Source organism: Dermacentor variabilis, chromosome 3 (assembly GCF_050947875.1).
Source record: "Dermacentor variabilis isolate Ectoservices chromosome 3, ASM5094787v1, whole genome shotgun sequence".
In the NCBI taxonomy this organism is placed as follows: domain Eukaryota; kingdom Metazoa; phylum Arthropoda; class Arachnida; order Ixodida; family Ixodidae; genus Dermacentor; species Dermacentor variabilis.
The window spans coordinates 140,436,879-140,457,328 of NC_134570.1; the positions used below are offsets into that span (position 1 = coordinate 140,436,879).

Below are 20,450 nucleotides of genomic sequence, written 5' to 3' on the forward strand. Positions count from 1 at the left end.
CTGCATCCATACTGAGAAGCTTTACCTCTTCACCATCTGCTAGTGAAACACTGTTTGTTCACTGTGATCACCCACTCAAGGCAGTCACGTGGTTAAGTAGGGTCCTTCGCTACATGTAAGGACACCGACCCGAAACTGTGCATAAGTCCTGTAAAATATTGTCATTTTTTGGCTACTGCAGCTGTTCATCAGCAGCTGCATTACTACTGCCAACATGCAGACCATGCAATTCCCCAAGCACTTAATCAACAAGAGTACAATAATCAAGAGTGGCAAATTGGGCTAGCTGGTTCATTAGGAAAACAAGAAGCTAATGCAAGAAAAAATAAACACGTATTATCCATTCAAAAACATTGTTGTCTATTTCTATAAACACATAAAGGCGCATAACTTCGCTGGGTGTTACGTAAACTACTGGCTCCTCTCTTCTGACGCAGACTGAAAGGTGCTTTGCATGGAGAATTTCAACAGGAAATAGTTTCTTGAATTTCAGAATTATACAAGAATTCACTCCAGTAAGAATTCTACAAATGAGAGAAAACGCACTTGAGAAGCTGACAAATGCACTGTTTTTAGTCTTTATAGTTCAAGTGTACTGGAGAGAGTGGAATGTTTGCTGGTTGATGACCATTCGCTAATATTCAGTGACACTTGTTGAGTCACAGCCACGGTTGTGGACTACAGCCTGTTTTTCACTTTCATCCAAGTTCAGGCACAGCTTTCCAGTGCCTAACAAAACTGTCTGCTGACTAGCTCTCCTATCCTGTACACCAAAAAAACTCACTGCTTCTGGTGAAAGATTTAAACTAGCTTTAGCTGCCTGTAACTTTCGAGCAAGTACATAACATTCCAATATTTGTAAAGGAACATCATTAGCTCCGCTGACCGATTTCACAAGAAGTTCATTTCCGCCTTCAAATACAAATGAAGAATGCGACCAATGAGGTCCTAGTTTAGCTGCACATTTAGGAAGATGCAGGATTTGGTGTACATTGTATGTCATTGCACCCAATCCAAGCAAAGACTGTGCTCTCACAACTAACTCCGAGAGAAGATCAGATGATCTCATTATGGTCATCTGAAATGACAGTGTCTAGCAGAAGTATATAGACACCCTCCACAAGCAAACTGGAATGTCTGACATACTTATCTGGCAAAAAGCCATGAAGGCATGGTAATGAATAATGAAGAACCCACCACTTCCATTCACTAGCTTTTCAGATTGTGAAGTCTAATAATCTTTGTGGTGTACATGTGAACCAATTCGGTGGCTTGATTGCCAATAACCTCGAGATCCTGTTTAAAGAGGCTAAACTTTGTTGTGAACCAATCTAAACATCGTTTCTTTTTTAGATGTGATCACATTTTTATTCTTTTTAAGCTGTTGTATGGTGTATACTTGTTCCAACGATCTTTCCTTTCTGAATCCTGGGCTTCATATTTGATTTATATGTATTGTCTTTTCTGATAATATAAATGCATTATTTCTGACTCATTTCTTGGGCAAATGAGGAAGCTTGCTTCTCCTTGAAGCACATTACACCTATACAACACACATAGATACTGATAGACTATAGATCTGGCAAACTAATACGAATACACTTTTACTCTAATAAAAAGAATACACTAGTAGACTTGTACAAGCAGAATAGCACAGATACTTCCAGAATAGAACTAAAAGTAATTTTATCAGTGTATCAGTTGTATCGTTTCATAATGCAATAGAAAAAAACTGATATAATTTTTATTAGGTTGCCCTATCAGATTTTTCGCTAGTGATCTTTCAGTGTAAATGCATATCAACTTTTTGACTAATGCTAATAACTGAACACATGGCTTTTATATACATTTATATAACATTTATATCTAAAAAGCTTGTCTATCACCACATACAGGGTCTGTCCTGAAAGTAATGTCAGTAAATTTATTGTGATGTGACTGTATGTCAGATCGGTTCAACTGGTTGAAACCAGTAGTGATGGAATCCAGCTAAGCAGCGGTCCGTCAGTCAGTGTGCTCCGAACATCGGAGAGTGTCGGACGGGCCCGTCCGTGAGCTGTTTTTTTATTCTTGTGCAAGTGAAAATGCAGCGCTCATTAGAACAAAGATTTGCGATCAAGTTTTGTGTGAAACTTGGCAATACCACTGCGGAAACTGTTACTATGCTCACGACTGCTTATAAAGAACATGCCTGGTCAGATCGGCAAGTGTTTCGGTGGCACAAGGCCTTTTGGAAGGCCGGAAAGAGGGCGACGACAAGGACTGCGCTGGATGGCCATCCACGACCACTACGACTGACAATGTGACACGAGCGAGAGAACTGTTGAATTCAGACCAACGATTAAGTGTTCGTTTAATGGCCGACATGTTAAACGTTTCAGAAACTCAAGTTCATGAAATCGTTACAAACAATATCGGCATGCGGAAGGCGTGCACAAAAATGCTTCCAAAAGTGCTCACTGACAACGAAAAGTCACGCCGCATTGAAACATGCCAAGAAAATTTCAACGTGCAAACGTGAGCGAAAATTTTTGGACGTCATAACAGAAGACGAGACTTGGGTATTTGAATATGACCTGGAGACCAAAAGGCAATCATCTGAGTGGCACACACACTCGTCCCCTCCCCAGAAGAAAGCCAGGATGAGCAAATCAAAGATCAAGATCATGCTCATTGTTTTTTTTTTTTGAGATCCACGGACTGGTTCATCATGAGTTTGAAGAACCTGGAACCACTGTGAACTCCAAATTTTATGTGGATGTCCTTGAAAGACTGAAACGCAGGGTTCAACATATCCGGCGGGACATTGCACACAACTGGAAGTTGCACCACGATAATGTGCTGGCCCACAGTGCCTTCGTCGCCACCGACTACCTGGCTAAAGGAGTGGGGCTAACGATCCCCCAGCCCTCGTACAGCCCGGGCTTGGCTCCCGCCCAACTTTTTTCTGTTTCCATGCCTCAAAATACCCCTGAAAGGCAATCATTTTGGGACAGCGGACGTGATTAAAGCAGCTAGCACCACAGCATTAAAGGCCATTCCGGAGGAGGACAACGCATTCGAGAGCTGGAAGTCTCGCTGGAGCCGATGTATTGACACAAAAGGAGAGTATTTTGAAGATTTTTAAACTTTTTGTAACAACAAATTCAATAAATGATTTTTAATTGCCTTACTGACATTACTCTCAGGACAGACCCTGTACATGCACCTTGAAGGTATGTATGTGGAAAGCATTTCAACCTCTGCTTGCTTTTCTGGCATGGAATAAAACGGCCTTTTGTCTCTAAACCACTTATTTTAAACTATTCCGTTTGGTTAATTTTTCTAACTTCTGCAGAGTTGCATTCACAACTTTCATAGTTAACCGGCTCCGTTTTCATTCTTGCTTCCTAAAATACGCCCTCCTGTCATGCATAATTTGGAAGGCCTTCTGTTAGCAATGGGTATTGTATTTCAAGACTATCAGTGCAATGTTGCATGAAGAAACCTATTCTTCGAGTGAATTATTGTTCAGCTTGATATCATATATATGATACTGCTGCATGGTTGTTATTTAATTCTGCAAGAGAATGGTCCTGCCATCCTACCAAGAGTGCATTTCATGGGTATTACTCTCTTTCTTTTGACATTAGTTTATGAGGCTCACAGATATATATCTGTCAACAATAACACCTGACATCTAATTTTGTGCAACATGCACTACATTTATTCAGATAAAAGTTGCATGTTTTGTCTCTTGGACCAGTCTGCTCAGTGGTAGGAGGTCGAGACCACAAATGAGAATGGCTGGCCAAGATCTGTGGTGTATGTCCCGTGTTATGCATCTGACAAGATTTCATGGTGGCAAGAAGACATGTCAGACATGATGTGATCTTTCTAATTATTATGCACAGAGTTATCAGCATGATAATATCCTTAATGCTATAAAGAGTACCTCCAGCAAGCAGTCTATATGCTTATGCCTTTTTGTTGCTTATGGCAACAAAATCCAACATCCTTTGAAACATGCTCACTTGCTGTCTGATGCACAAAATGAAGAACGCTGCCTTCTCTAAATTTATTAGCAACAAGAAAGCCACTTTGGAAGCAATTATATACATACACAGCAACACACACTAAAACCTACAATTAGGAGAAAGAACACAAACTAGGCTAACAATAAAAGAAACCTGACACCCAACAAGTGTTACATATGTTACTCAAGTATGCACATTCAACCTGAGTTAGAGAGATAGATGGTCGACTCCCGCACTCCTGTGCATGCATGTGGATATGTTAAGCCTCAGCTACTCTTTCTATATCATAACTGTCCCCATGTTTGTGAAATCTGGTGTACAACTGCAAGAACAATGATGGCTTGACAGGTGGTTCACCTTTCAATGAGTTCTATAAGGGGGATGCATCAACTCTTCCAGCCAATGTACACATTACCACATGAAAGCAGCAGCTTATAAACAGCACAACACCATACAGCACAAATTATGTATTTGCCACGTGTTATTAAACTTACATCATTAAAGTACATTAGAATTGGTGCTAAGGCTGGTGCACAATATATGCATATACTTTAAACAATCATAAATAATGCAGGAGCTTGGAATGTGATTGGCTATTCTCTGAAATGCTTTGATAATACAAAAGTCAAGGCTTTGTTTTTGGCATCACCCACTCCGATTCGTTTTCTTTCTTTTTCCAATTGAAGCATTGGCAAGGTTTATGCCATGCGCTTCGACCGTGATTTTTCCTTGTTCGCGCACGGCCATGATCATAATGCAAGAAAATCGCCCCAGTAACGCAGTGGTCCCTGCCTACTTTTTCATATACTTTACCGCAATACATTACGTATGCTTCACCGCATAACATGACTGTATTGCGGCAAAACTGATTTTATGGAACTGACATTATGTAACGGACCTTTTGTTCTTCTGCTGCTCGCATGAGCATAACCTCGAAAAACCACAAGCTAAAGACTTGGCTTGCTGCTGGTTGATTTCTAGCTAACATTTCGAGACGTCCACGTTGTTTACAAAAACATCGGTGAAGTTTCTCGCGCTCGGACGCGCTTCAAAAGGCAGCGTGACCACCTATAATTAAGGCAGTCATAAGCGGCAACGAAATCCACACAAGGTACATCAACTTCCACAAAGCTACTGGGCAACGCCATCAATAACTGGCACACGGGCCACCCAGGAGCTGGCAAACGCTGCGATGACATCCACACAAACCACGTCGCTTTCCACAAAGCTATTGGGCAACACGATCCGTCACAGGCACAGGTGAAGTCCGCAAAACATTACATGGGCAGAACTACTACTGCCATACTCAATCACTTCGCCATAAGCTCTCACATTTAACGACATCAAACAGCTACAATCACTTCTCCACAGCCACTGACACAGGCGAAGACCGCACGGGCAGAACTGAAGCACCGATTCAGGGCTCGATCGTCGCGTTCATCGCTTTAGCGCCACCTATTTAAAAATAATATACGGAGCCAAGCCAAACCATTATTTAGCGTCTATTTGGGTGAACCTAACGCTTTCGGGCCCTAATTAAGCGTTCGAACGGCCAGGGCACTATAACCATGCATGCTATAACGCTTACCCCCCTTTCCACTCCTGCGACCGGGTCGCAGGAACGGCGGCCTATGCCGATTGCTGCTGCTTCCCTGCGCGTGCGCTCGATCGCCCGGTATTGAACCATCACAAGTACTTTTGTCCTGAAATTGGGGTACTAGATGTATTGCAACTTCTGTAACATTCAAGTACACTTAAGAAAAGTAATTATGGAGAAATCTTTGATAACATACGTGCAATTACTGTGGGTATCGGCTGCACAAATAACTATGAAAATGTTTCATGCTTTCTCTGAAACTACGCACAGTTGTATTTTCCCCGTGCTGTTTTCGCGCAGGTTTGCGTGCAGATTGAGCATGGCGGCTTTAGCACTGATGCAGCGACTACTGAAAGTTTTGATTTGCCTCTTATACGAATAGAAAGCGTATTATTTAAGCATGCACAATACAAGCATCAGTGTGTGAACTACTAAATCTGTTGCAACGTTTTATTTTTCCTGTGCACTAGTAGCATATAGCCCCGTTGGACATGCGTAGCTCATAATGAAGTTATTTCCTCTCGATATATTCCAGAATCTGAGGAAGACCTTGAAGTTGACAGCGAGAACCGATGGAGGCTTCGCTTTGAGCGAATGGCATATTCGCCAAACGACGAGTCAGAAGATGATGATGTTCCGCCAGAGGTATCTGTTTACTCAGTGCTGTATCAACGCTTATGGATCGTATCTCTTAAAGTACACTTGTAAGACATTTTCTGGTTTTATGTGCAGCGCCCTGCAAGAAAGCAACCTCGGGGACCGAAGCATGTACTTCTTCAAATACAGAAAAAGAAAACAGGTGACCTGAGGCAACGAGAGGTGGAGGCCTCTTCGCAAAAACTAAAAAGGAAGAAAGTAGACGATTTTGGTGACCCCCGTGTTCTTAATCTCCGTGACAAGGTGCAGCGGCTAGAAGACGTAATAGAAAAAAAGAGAGAAAGATAGAAGAAGTGCTAGCCAAGAACAGTACCCTCGAGCAGGAGGCAAAGGACCTTAGGCAGCTAAATATGAGGCTGCAAGAGAAAATGCTGATGATGCTCGACAACAAAGGTATGCAATTCAGCTGTCCATGCTTTTGGGGCTGCGGCATAGTGCTATTTAATGTGTATGCACTATGTTTAGCTAGATTGTTTAAAATATGGTTTTCTTAAAATTTATATACATTAACATTTTCCTAATGCTATTTAGCATATAAAATTTTGAACAATGGGTGATGCCATGCTGTCTTGAAGTAACTGCATTCTGCTGTTTGTAATGAGCCATATCTCATGTTGATAATGCAGGCTACTGTGGAGCTCCACGCCATAAGCAGTCATTTGATGATTCTGTCATTGGGGAAACGCAAGCTAATGAAAGCTTCGAGAGAACCGAACAGTCCACGCCTCCACTGCCACGTACCACCAGCCAGTTGTGCCAGAAAGGATAACAACATGGTAAGATACCGATCTAAAGGGCAACCTCTGCAGTTTTTTTGTATTATTGCTTTGTGCTTGTCATCAGTTAAATATTTTTTGCAACACATTCCTCTCGTGCAGGTGGACATTGGCCGTGGTTTCGCAATTAATGCACGAGCGTGGAGCCACATCCAAGGCCACCAGAAGGATTCACTCTTTGTGAAAGATCTCCTGCTGGGCATTTGGCCAAAGGACCAGTTAAAAAATCGCTCTTTACAAGGTGCATAACTGCAAATTAAAGCTTATAGCAGTTTTTAATAAAAGTTGCAACATTATGGTGAATAGTCCATTTCTGTCTTGCAGGTAAGCAGTGTCCTCGTTACCCAGATCGGCCTGCAAAGGCACCACTGACACCTTCGAAGGTGGAAGTGATGCGCGGTGAGTGGATATTCTTACGGTCTTTATACTCATTAAAAAAATTTTTCTTGCTGCCAGCTAGTGAGACCTTGTGAATTTTTCTGTTTCAGACTGTTACAGACAAAGACTACGGCCCCAGGGTGTCCCTGAACATCTTTTGCCTGCTGCACTCAAGCAGCTGAACCATTTTGTGGTTGAGAAGCTGGTAGACCTTGAGAGGCTGGCAAAATGGTAAAGTGCTGTTGTGCATGTTTGGCAACTAATTCCAGAAAGCTTCTAAATTTGTCTAGTTTGGGAACAACATGCAGCCCTAACCTTCAGATAGATCCCCCTTTAAGTGAATATAGTTTAGCAGCACGCAATTGCTAAAAAATGCGCAGCATCAGCTCCCTTACTTTCATTTCTTTATAATTAGTTATCATTAATGGAAGTGCTGCAGCAAGAAAGAAAGACAAATACATAAAATGTGAAATGACTGCTTATTGCACCACATCTCCACCTAGCTAGGCTCATAAGATTTCTGTTACCTCGATGTCGACTGTAGACTGAATTAACTGTAATGGTTCCAAACACTGTATGTCACCCAAGTGAGCATGTCAAGCTAATTTTCAAAACCATTAATAGCAGCGCATGAACGTGAGTGTGCAGTGGTGTGGTTGCTAGTGCCGTCTTTTCTTGTTCCAAAAACTGTTCCAAAACACCAAAAGTCGCTTCCAGCACTGCATTACAGCAACAGGAAACTTCTTCGAGTACTTTTTGTGGCGCAGTTATGAGAATAGTTTGCATAGTTTGTGTGAAAGTCTATGAGAATAGCATTTTTGCAACAAGCGTGCAGCCCTCTTGCTATAATTGGAATGCGCTTCTTGGCAGAGCAAGACGAGTGAGCATCACGCATCCCACACAACAACTGAACTTTTATTAACTGCAATCCTCTCGAAGATAACCCACATTGTTCTGCACGCATGTGCTATTGGCACTACCCTCAAAGCGCCGTTTTCCATTGCCACACTGTCATCTGTTACAGCTACAACACATAAATGTACTGCCAGGGCAGCACCATCATTTTGCTGTAGAATGTGCACAAACTTGAAGCTTTCCAGCCCTTATGCATATTTCAACATTTTTCAGGGAAAAGGACAACCATGACCTTCAAGCAAGCCATGACTGAATGCAGCATGCTTCTGCGGTGGAAATTTATTTTAAAATATTTTCAATATTTTCACAATAGTCATTGTAATAGTGATCCATGTTCTGTTTTAGCACTAATTTTTTATTTAAGACATCTATCATTAAGCAGGCACATCAGTTTTACCTAGTCATACTGATTCATAATCTCTTGTTTCAGTGCTAATTTATTCATTTACTATTAAATACTTCTGACTTTAATGTTTCCTTTTATTATTATCTTTTCTGTGCTGATGTAGAAGATCGAGTTACATTTTAAAAAGAATTGTTGGTATGAAAGTATTTCATACCAGGTATTTGTACTTGGCAAATAAATGAAGCCTTTAGAACAGTCCTGTTGTCATTTTTATGCGTCCCTAATGTAGTTCGTTTAGTTAGTAATATAGTTCACCATTTGTTCACTCTATGGTGCATGAAATTTTGTTCTGTAGTTCTGATGGTTGCCTTCTGTAGCAATCGAAAATGCATAAAGTTTAATTTAGGACAGTATGATTTATCATTTTATGTACACCACATGCAACAAAAAGGTTGCTGCTTTTGGTCATTCCCACTGCTGAAGCTGCAAGCTGTTGTGAACAATGCCAACAATGCTACTTTTCCGCCCCTTCCCTGTGTAATTAGCCTGTGCCAAGGCTGTGCTCCGCCAGCTGAGAGGTTAGATGTTACAAGCCATTTCCTTCGAGGACTCTAATAAGAATGCTGCCAGGGTGTTACGTGCAATTTCTAGTATCCTTCCGTCGGGACCACTTCTATTCCTTCTGTAAATTGTCTTAATGAACAATGCCATACTTTTCACTTACTTGGTGCCCCATCACAATGTATTTAAGTGTAATTATTATAAGCAACAAGTACATTGTATGGTTTTTATTTCGTGCAAGCGCTCCTAGGTCTGCGTTACATGCTTGCCACCAGTTAGTTTCAATTGGATGACCATTTGTGTTTAACTGGTTAAAATGTAGGACACCAGTTTATGTCAACTGGTTGACCTGTTGCATACCATTTAGCTTCAATTGGATGACCAGTTGGCTCCAATTGGATAACCATGTGTGTTTACTGGTTAACCAGCTGGATACCAGTCTACTTCAGCTGGTTGACCAGTTGGGCACCAGTTATGAGGTTTTGTTATTTCTTTTTTGGTATCTTTTATTGGCTGATATTGATAGGTATCTTTTTATTGATTTATTCCTTCATTCTGTTAAAATTATACGCTAGTATCTAATATTTCGCATATACCTATTCACAAATCTTGTTACAATAATTTATAATTATTTTTCTTATTTCTAAATTGACCTACCCGGTTCTTGGCCAATCCGCCAGAACGGTTGATATCTGTACTGCCAGCAACTGCGCGTTTCACTGCAGCCAGATATAGGCAGTTTTCTGTGACCGAAGACAAAAAAAAGAAGAAACTCACATTAGTAATATGTGCAGACTTTATGCATGTAAATTATTCTTGCAACAGACAATGGTGTTCCAACTGGCAATTCAAAGTATCATGCACAAGGCTGCGTTGTCGTATCCCACAACTTAATTTTTACGGGCACAGATGTGGTCTGGCGGTATCCCCTTTAGCCACCTCTGCAATGAGCTGGAATCCATCGATCGCTTTTTATTATCGTGTCGGCGATTTTCTACTCATCGAAAACTATGTTTATAAACTCCGCTTCGAAATCTAGGACTGCCTTTGTGCAGTACTGTTGTACTCCCACTTGGAGCAACGGTATTAGGATACAGAACGCTTGCCAGTTAGAATTTCCTTTGCGACACAAAAAGATTGCCTTACTAATATTTCGCATTTGCCATGACTGATATATTTCTCCTTCAATAAGCGGTAAATATAGAAAATTCTAAGCAAAAACACAAATTCACAGTTATATTAATAATATTATTATTCGAAACTTGCTAATTTTTACGTCTATACTCTATGCAATTTATTAACAAGGTTGTGTTACGGTATTCCTATCTACAAGGCTGACTACCAAATTATACACTACTTTATTTCTTTTATTATCGGTTTATTTCTAATCTTGGATTATTCATGTATTTCCCCTTTTTATTATTTATTTATTTATTAACTTTTTTATTTCATTTCTCAATCATATTACCACCCGGTTCGTGGCCTATCACCCACAGTGGGTTTGTGCCATTAATTCAGCCTTCACCATCATCATCATCGCTAACACCTAGCCTCCGCATATACATCTAGATACATCGTACCTCGCGCTGGCCCGTGGAACGAGCCCTCGTGGTAAGCCCCCATTGCCGCAACGGAACATTTGTCTGCTGAGAATCAACTGGTGCGGTTGTCTAGTCCATAGCCTCCTGTCTAGTCGCAGCCGGCGCTCCTGATCGTTCCCGACCCCGCCGCAGACCTGTCTTTTGTCTCATCCGAGCCGGCTAACCTTGATCGAAGGTAAGCGCTGCAACTCTGGGGCGTTTGTGCAGGTGTTGGGTGGTTGGAGCTTGATTCTTGGCAATAATTAAGCGTCGTCCCGTCGATAGGTATCCGCTGCCGTCACCGCGCGTTGTTGCTACTTTATCCGGTAGATCGCGTCTCGAGAGTGTCCTCACATATACACTCCCTTTCAGAAAATCAGGTGCAACGCTGTCGAGGCTAGCGATACTTTTTTGCCGTGGCTGCGTCCGCACTTAAATAGTTTGGTGTTCTTTCCTGTCTCGTGCTGTTCTCTGGTGCCAAAATTAGCACTCGCTATTATCTGCAATGATCGCATGACGGCCAATGAGGTGTGATCACGCCACCTGCGTGATAACCAGTGGCATGATGCAGCATGCTTTTCAAATGCTGCACGAGTCGAATAAACGCCCACGTTGACCAGACTCTCCCACCCGGCACAAGCGTCTCCGCCAACCTGACTGCGTCGTCCTCCCAGACGCTAGGCCCCTCCGTCGGCCGGCTTCGGGTGCGACGGTGCTGAATGGTGACGAGGATTCACAAGAACCTGCAGTGTCTCAAATGCCGTGACAACGTTACTTGTCTACGTCACTTCTCTCCTATTTCCTCGCATGCATGCCTTGGGAATTTCTCCGAATGCTTCAGCTGGCGTCGGCCTAGGCATTCTTTCGTCTACGGCCATCTTCGGCGGCGCTGATGAGCGTCGAACGTCGACGCTCATCAGCGTTTTGGGCAGGGAAGAGCAACGGAAGTACATGGCCTCCTGCCCGTCAAGATGGGTCAGCGTACTCAAGATAGCCGTGCGTGCTCGAACACCTGCTCGACGCGTCGCAGGAAGGCGTCCGAACCAGGCACCATTGGCCGAATGAAAATCGTTCGTTCCACGCATCAAATCGTTCCATGTTACCGGTGTGGCGGCTTGTGGCACCTGGCGTCTTCAGGAATTGTCCGGCCGGGAATAAATGCGCGGCCGGGAACAAAACTTGTAACTTCTGCCGCATCAAGGGACACCTGGCTACCGTTTGACGATGAAAAAAGGCGCATCGCCAGTTCAAAATGTTGCTCCAGTGCAAACGGTACGCGTCCAAACGGCATCGGTTCTCTCCGTGACTTAATACTTCACTTTCAAGCACGAGGTGCTTTAGCGTTTCCATGGAAGTTGGTCAGGTGTGATCACGCCACCTGGGTGATAGCCAATGGCGTGATGCAACATATCCTAAACATGCTGTACAAGCCGAATAAACGCCACGTTGACCGGACCCTTTCACCAGGAAGAAGCGACTCCGCCAGGCTCACTGCGTCGCCCTCCCAGACGCTGGGCCCCTCCGTCGGCCGGCCTCGGGTGCGACGCTGCATTCTTGATCGTAATCGTGCGAAACTGTTCTTGGTATAGGCTGAGTATTGAACGAAAAACGTCTTAATCCTCAGAAACGAACTGTGCTATTATCTAATGCGTTGTTTTAGATCAATTTGTTTTTCGTTGCGTTGTTTTTTGGCAGCCCATTGCGGCAGCCTCACGTGCAAGCTCGCGCGAGCATACGTCTTTGGCGCGCAGCGAGGCATGGACGCAACGCGCGAAGTGATACATTCTCGTGACCGAACTTATTGCGTAGCTTCCAGAGCGTTGCACTTGATGTCTGAAACAGAGTATGCAGCGTGGTGCAGACTGAACCGTTTCCGATGCTACTGCGGTAGCGGTCGAAAAGCGCGGACAAAAGATATGGAACGCCTAATATCAAGCCTGTCGGAGGGTCTAGCTCAAGTGTTTACATGACTAATGATTCAGCTTTTCGGTACTGTGGCGAGCTCCAACGCTAGCTCGCAGATTGCTATCTCATCCCCTTACGGAGATGGGAGACACGACGCTGAGCAGCTGATAGATCCTTTGCCCGTTATTGCACAATGCTCTGAAAAATCATGGGGTAGATTTCTCGCTGGCGCTACATACCGTATTTAGTCGAATGTAACGCGACCACAATAGTAACGGGAGGATGGACTTTCCATTCAAGCGAAATAAAAAATAAAAATAGAACTGCGAATGTAACGCGTCATGGAAAGAAAAAATCTGACGGCATGCTTGTTAATTTACAATTAGTAAATCAATGTTTACAAGTTACGGCCGATAAGACTATCCTCACTTCATATAGCTATCTACTAATTTGCTATCGCAATCGTTGCTTCGCCTTTCGCCAAACTGCGACATTTTCGTACATGATGTCGCGGCGTGTAACACAGAAGTGACAGAACACGTCCTGATTGAAATTACACCAACCAAGAAAAGTGAGAGCAGCCACTTTTTCCTAAACCTATGGAGTTTGCCGGGAGAGCGACAACGTTTCGGGCCCCTGTTCTGCAAAATATTTGACATAACGAACCATAACATCACGGTTGCTGGGGGTTCCAACCCCCTGCATCCGTCATGTTACCGCAGCGATACCTTTAAGGGACAGAGCGTGTGGGCAGACGTGAAGGCGTAAAGCCCCCTCCATACTGTTATTGGTGCGATGAAAGGAGATTATTGGCAATCAAACACTGCCTTAGCAGTGCTTCCGCTCCTTTTTCAATGCCTTGCACTGCGAAGGGTACGGTGTAGCGGGGTGTGCCTACAACGCTCCGCCTTCTATGTGTCACCGTGGCGCGCACTTCAATTTTGTTCATGGATGTTAACGTAGACGCCACTATTTCCGATTTTGGCGCCTGCGACATGCCAAACGTACGCCAATGTCCTGAGCGAGCCGCACTCGTAGTTTCTCACCATAACACCTAGAGGGAAATCATGGCGTCTCCATCTATGGAAGTTTCCTAAGGGGCGCTGTGTGTATATGTATAGAGGCTAGAATGTTATATGTATCTGCGAGGCTTGTGTTGGATGGTGGTGTAAGAGGCCTCGTCTAAAAAGTCGATATGGCTACACAAATAACGCGTTCTTAAAGCACTACCTTCACAAAATGCTTACATTCACGCATACTACATCTTCCAATGAAGTTTACTCCCATGCATAACCAAGCCAAGAAAAGCAATAACAGACGACAGATTGTTCCAAAGCGAGCGCGAATCTTGTCCTCTGTCCTCCAAGTTTAGTGGCCCGCTGATACTTTTGTACATTTCATATAACTGTACATGCAATAACAATTATTTGTTTTGAACCTATACGTGTGATACCTTACGTGATGAAATTGTGCTTGCAGTCAGTAATAGTGCGCACAACTGGGCAACCAATCTGACTGCGTTGTAATCTGAAATGAATGAATCATTGTGACAATCATTGCCAGGTGCGTCTTCAAGGTGTCCTGGCTCTCCGAGAACAATGCCAAACCGAAGTCGCGATATACACCTTTCTTTTACGAGACGTTCATTTGAGGGATCGCCAGTCGTTTGTGCGCAGGCGCAAGTAAGAGCGGGCGCGAGAGAGAAAATTTGGGGTCTTTTGCTTCTTGAATAGATGACTCTGCCTAGGCACTACACAGGAGGTTTCTTGTAGGCATGCTTGTAGGCGTTTGTCCCGAGGCGTGCCGGCATTGCGGAGTGGGGTCGAGCATGTTTACATTCCGACGCTCGCTGCCGGCGAGGTAAAATAGGTGAACAGCAGGCACTGAGGCCCGATTTGGCGACCGCTGTATCGGACAGACGGTCTCGCACCTGCGGCACTCGTGCTAAGTCTGCAGTGGGGGATCATAGCTTTATCGCGCCTTCCGGCGGAGGGCAGAGTTCTGACCACGACCTACTGTATAAAGAGCAGTAGGTCCTGGTTCTGACTGGTGTGGTTTAAACCTGTTGCCAGCTTTGCGGGTCAATGTTGCCAGACAGCCTGCCAAATTTGAAGGGGGAAAACACCGTCAAATGCAGCGAATGCAACGACGCCGTTTTCGAAGCGCACATAGTTACCAGATCACCCGCGCGCAGGCTCCCAGCTCCCGACAGTACCGGAAAGTTGCTGCATAACCCGCGCGCTTTCGAAGAGCTATATAACACTTGGGGCGCGATATATCGCTGCGCGCTCTCGCTGCAGCGCTAGAAAAGGGTTGCATCGCCTTGCTTTGCACAGACAGTCTCCTGACGATTACGCTGCTCGCAATAAAGACTTTAGGAAACGGAGACGCGTCGCATAACTCTTGGGGCACGATATATCGCTGCGCGCTCTCGCAACAACGTTAGAAAAGGGCTTCATCCCCTTGCTTTGCACAGGCATTCTCCTGGGGATTACGCTGGTCGCAACTGTACACTTTTCTGAAACTGAGACGCGTCGCATAACACTCGGGGCGCATAACAGTGCGTCGCGCGCCGGCGCGGATCTATCGCTTGCGGCGGAAACCGCGCGCGTAGCCAGAAAAAAAAAAAATAAACCCCGGGGGTTCTGCGTCGCGTTTCAGAAAAATTCTTTACGCAGATAAAGGCACAGCAAACACTTAATTTGCCCCGTTGTAGCCATCGCGCGCAGCGAATTAAAGCGCCCCGAGTGTTATGCGACGCGTCTCAGTTTCAGAAAAGTGTATAGTTGCGAGCAGCGTAATCCCCAGGAGACTGCCTGTGCAAATCAAGGCGATGCAACCCTTTTCTAACGTTGTAGCGAGAGCGCGCAGCGATATATCGCGCCCCAAGTGTTATATAGCTCTTCGAAAGCGCGCAGGTTATGCAGCAACTTTCCGGTACTATGGGGAGCTGGCAGCCTGCGCGCGTGTCATCTAGTAACTGTGCGCTTCGAAAACGGTGTCGTTGCATTCGCTACATTTGACGGTGTTCTTCCCCGTCAAATTTGGCAGGCAGTCTGGCAACATTGACCCGCAAAGCTGGCAATAGGTTTAAACCACACCAGTCAGAACCAGTGATGCCACGGCTGCTGATTTATCAGTAGATCTACTGATTTTTAAAATTTTCTGCTGATTCAGTGATAAAGCGCTTGAATCTGCTGATATTCTTGCTTTTCTACTGAAACGAAAGCGGAATCTGCAACTTTTTCAGTACAGAGGATGGATGGATGGATGGTTATAGAGGTTATATTTTTCTAATGCCACCTAGCGAGACAAAAAAAAAAAAAACGTGGTTGGCTTCGAGGTTAACATACATTCTTGCGTTTCCAGACTCTCAAACGTGGCGCTACCTCTGTCTTTGAGCAAAGTGTAGAAAAGGCATAGTTCCTATGCTCTACGGGAAAAGGTGAGGCGCTGAATTTGTGAAAGTGGGTGCATACCGAAGCCCACAACTATGAAACCACCATTATCATCATCATCATGACCAACCTATTTTTATGTGCACTGCAGCACGGAGGCCTCTCCCAGCGATCTCCAATTAATTACCCCTGTCTGGAAGATACTATACTCTAAAGCTTTCAGGTACTAACTACCATCTGACGCCTTTGAATAGGCCATCGGAGGGCTTCACTGTTTTTAAATTCGTGCTTGACAATGGCTCTCTGGATCCCCGGGTATCGCTAAGAATCTCGGAATCAATTTTTGTACTATTTCCTGGAAGCTACAATACTTCAACAGAGTACTAATATAAGCGCTGAATTCGTGGGCTCATAAACTGAGTGCAAAAATTGAAATTAAAGAATCTACTGATTTCTACTGATTTTTCGCGAAAATATCTACTACTATTTTTTAATCATCATCATCATCATCAGCCTGGTTACGCCCACTGCAGGGCAAAGGCCTCTCCCATACTTCTCCAACAACCCCGGTCATGTACTAATTGTGGCCATGCCGTCCCTGCAAACTTCTTAATCTCATCCACCCACCTGACTTTCTGCCGCCCCCTGCTACGCTTCCCTTCCCTTGGGATCCAGTCTGTAACCCTTAATGACCATCGGTTATCTTCCCTCCTCATTACATGTCCTGCCCATGCCCATTTCTTTTTCTTGATTTCAACTAAGATGTCATTAACTCGCGTTTGTTCCCTCACCCAATCTGCTTTTTTCTTATCCTTTAACGTTACACCTATCATTCTTCTTTCCATAGCTCGTTGTGTCGTCATCAATTTGAGTAGAACCCTTTTCGTAAGCCTCCAGGTTTCTGCCTCGTAGGTGAGTACTGGTAAGACACAGCTATTATATACTTTTCTCTTGAGGGATAACGGCAACCTGCTGTTCATAATTTGGGAATGCCTGCCAAACGCACTCCAGCCCATTCTTATTCTTCTGATTATTTCCGTCTCATGATCCGGATCCGCCGTCACTACCTGCCCTAAGTAGATGTATTCCCTTACGACTTCCAGTGCCTCGCTGCCTATTGTAAATTGCTGTTCTCTCCCGAGACTGTTAAGCATTACTTTAGTTTTCTGCATATTAATTTTTAGACCCACTCTTCTGCTTTGCCACTCCAAGTCAGTGAGCATGCATTGCAATTGGTCCCCTGAGTTACTAAGCAAGGCAATATCATCAGCGAATCGCAAGTTACTAAGGTATTCTCCATTAACTTTTATCCCCAATTCTTCCCAATCCAGGTCTCTGAATACCTCCTGTAAACACTCTGTGAATAGCATTGGAGATATCATATCTCCCTGCCTGACGCCTTTCTTTATTGGGATTTTGTTGCTTGCTTTATGGAGGACTACGGTGGCTGTGGAGCAGCTATAGATATCTTCCAGTATTTTTACATATGGCTCATCTACACCCTGATTCCGTAATGCCTCCATGACTGCTGAGGTTTCGACTGAATCAAACGCTTTCTCGTAATCAATGAAAGCTATATATATGGGTTGGTTATATTCTGCACATTTCTCTATCACTTGATTGATAGTGTGAATATGGTCTATTGTTGAGTAGCCTTTACGGAATCCTGCCTGGTCCTTTGGTTGACAGAAGTCTAAGGTGTTCCTGATTCTATTTGCAATTACCTTAGTAAATACTTTGTAGGCAACGGACAGTAAGCTGATCGGTCTATAATTTTTCAAGTCTTTGGCGTCCCCTTTCTTATGGATTAGGATTATGTTAGCGTTCTTCCAAGATTCCAGTACGCTCGAGGTTATGAGGCATTGCGTATACAGGGTGGCCAGTTTCTCTAGAACAATCTGACCACCATCCTTCAACAAATCTGCTGTTACCTGATCCTCCCCAGCTGCCTTCCCCCTTTGCATAGCTCCTAATGCTTTCTTTACTTCTTCTGGTGTTACTGTGGGATTTCGAATTCCTCTAGACTATTTTCTCTTCCATTATCGTCGTGGGTGCCACTGGTACTGTATAAATCTCTATAGAACTCCTCAGCCACTTGAACTATCTCATCCATATTAGTAATGATATTGCCGGCTTTGTCTCTTAACGCATACATCTGATTCTTGCCAATTCCTAGTTTCTTTTAGTAAAGCAATGAAGGGGGCTAGTTGGTGAACGTTCATGGTTATATTGCGCTCAGTTTTACAAACACGATACTAAGGAAGGACAGGACGTGGACGGACGAAGCGCAATTGCGCTTCGTCCGTCCACGTCCTGTCCTTCCTTAGTATCGTGTTTGTAAAACTGAGCGCAATATAACCATGAAATCCTAGTTTCTTCTTCACTGTTTTTAGGCTTCCTCCGCTCCTGAGAGCATGTTCAATTCGATCCATATTATACTTCCTTATGTCAGCTGTCTTACGCTTGTTGATTAACTTCGAAAGTTCTGCCAGTTCTATTCTAGCTGTAGGGTTAGATGCTTTCATACATTGGCGTTTCTTGATCAGATCTTTCGTCTCCTGCGATAGTTTGCTGGTATCCTGCCTAACGGAGTTACCACCGACTTCCATTGCACACTCCTTAATGATGCCCACAAGATTGTCGTTCATTGCTTCAACACTAAGGTCCTCTTCCTGAGTTAAGGCTGAATACCTGTTCTGTAGCTTGATCTGGAATTCCTCTATTTTCCCTCTTACCGCTAACTCATTGATCGGCTTCTTATGTACCAGTTTCTTCCGTTCCCTCCTCAGGTCTAGGCTAATTCGAGTTCTTACCATCCTGTGGTCACTGCAGCGCACCTTGCCGAGCACGTCCACATCTTGTATGATGCCAGGGTTAGCGCAGAGTATGAAGTCTATTTCATTTCTAGTCTCGCCGTTCGGGCTCCTCCACGTCCACTTCCGGCTATCCCGCTTGCGGAAGAAGGTATTCATTATCCTCATATTATTCTGTTCCGCAAACTCTACTAATAACTCTCCCCTGCTATTCCTAGTGCCTATGCCATATTCCCCCACTGCCTTGTCTCCAGCCTGCTTCTTGCCTACCTTGGAATTAGTTGCCCATTAGTATAGTGTATTTAGTTTTCACTCTACTCATCGCCGATTCCACGTCTTCATAAAAGCTTTCGACTTAGTGGTCATCATGACTGAATGTAGGGGCGTAGACCTGTACAATCTTCATTTTGTACCTCTTAAGTTTCACAACAAGACCTGCCACCCTCTCGTTAATGCTATAGAATTCCTGTATGTTACCAGCTATATTTTTATTAATCAAGAATCCGACTCCTAGTTCTCTCCGCTAAGCCCCGGTAGCACAGGACGTACCCGCTTTTTAGCACTGTATATGCTTCTTTTGGCCTCCTAACTTCACTGAGCCCTATAATATCCCATTTACTGCCCTCTAATTCCTCCAATAGCACTGCTAAACTCGCCTCACTAGATAACGTTCTAGGGTTAAACGTTGCCAGGTTCATATTCCAATGGCGGCCTGTCCGGCCATCTGCTTGTTATCTTCGAGAGAGAGAGAGAGACAACTTCATGTAGTCGCCTGCAGAACGACACCATGACTAAATGGCGCCGTGACGCGGGCCCTGACGTCTTCTCAGCGGGTGGTCTCTACTCAACTCCAGCGCGTGTTACTCCCGCGGTTGTTCGCCCTGTGGGGCAACGTTCCGTCGGTTTCGCTCGGCCTTTGTCTTTCAAGAGCCGCCGAGACCTGCTGGACGGCCCAGGTTTGGATTTCGTGGTCGTAGCATTCGGCCGCAGCCGCGAGTCGCGGAGGAATCGTTGTACTTGTCGAAGCCTCATTGGGGAACTTGGTGCAATCCCATAGGATGTGCGTCAGGGTGGCCCTCTCCCGCTGGCACACGCGGCACACATCACTCACATATCGCAGGCGCAGACAGTAGCTTGCCGTAGCCGCCACCTAAGCCTCTATCCCGGACCTAACATGCAACGTGAAAGCGAGCATGCCGATTAAAAAGATTGGCGGCAACTTAAACTGAAAGGAATCACATTCAAATAAAATCTTGTACGCCCCACAGCGGTTCTAATCGAGCCATACCCTTACAAAAATTTTTAATGTGTTTTTTTAGACAGTCTTTTCAATTTTCTCTATAGAACTCTATTGTGTTTATTTTGATTGCCTATAGAATTTTCCTATAGAGTTCCAAAAGTTATTTGGCCACCACATTCTTATGGGAACTTTAAAGACACATTCCTATAGAACGTTGCTATCGAGTTGCTTTACGGATGCTAAAGACAAATTTCTATAGAATATTTCT

At 44.2% G+C, this 20,450-nt stretch overlaps 1 protein-coding gene across 2 annotated transcripts; it reads left to right on the forward strand.

The window, feature by feature from the left end:
- The first annotated feature begins 5,820 nt into the window (after positions 1-5,820).
- Positions 5,821-10,616, forward strand: LOC142576331 (BEN domain-containing protein 5-like). Of its 2 annotated transcripts, XM_075686421.1 has the most exons (7): positions 5,821-6,258; positions 6,346-6,663; positions 6,897-7,046; positions 7,149-7,287; positions 7,371-7,445; positions 7,535-7,655; positions 8,553-10,616. In XM_075686421.1, exons 3-7 carry the CDS (start codon positions 6,933-6,935, stop codon positions 8,590-8,592), a joined length of 489 nt encoding a protein of 162 aa, XP_075542536.1. In that variant the 5' UTR covers positions 5,821-6,258; positions 6,346-6,663; positions 6,897-6,932; the 3' UTR covers positions 8,593-10,616. The 2 variants fall into 2 exon arrangements, with proteins under 2 accessions (XP_075542536.1, XP_075542535.1); XM_075686420.1 differs by lacking the exons at positions 5,821-6,258; positions 6,346-6,663 and having other exon boundaries at positions 6,800-7,046.
- The last annotated feature ends 9,834 nt before the right edge of the window (positions 10,617-20,450 follow it).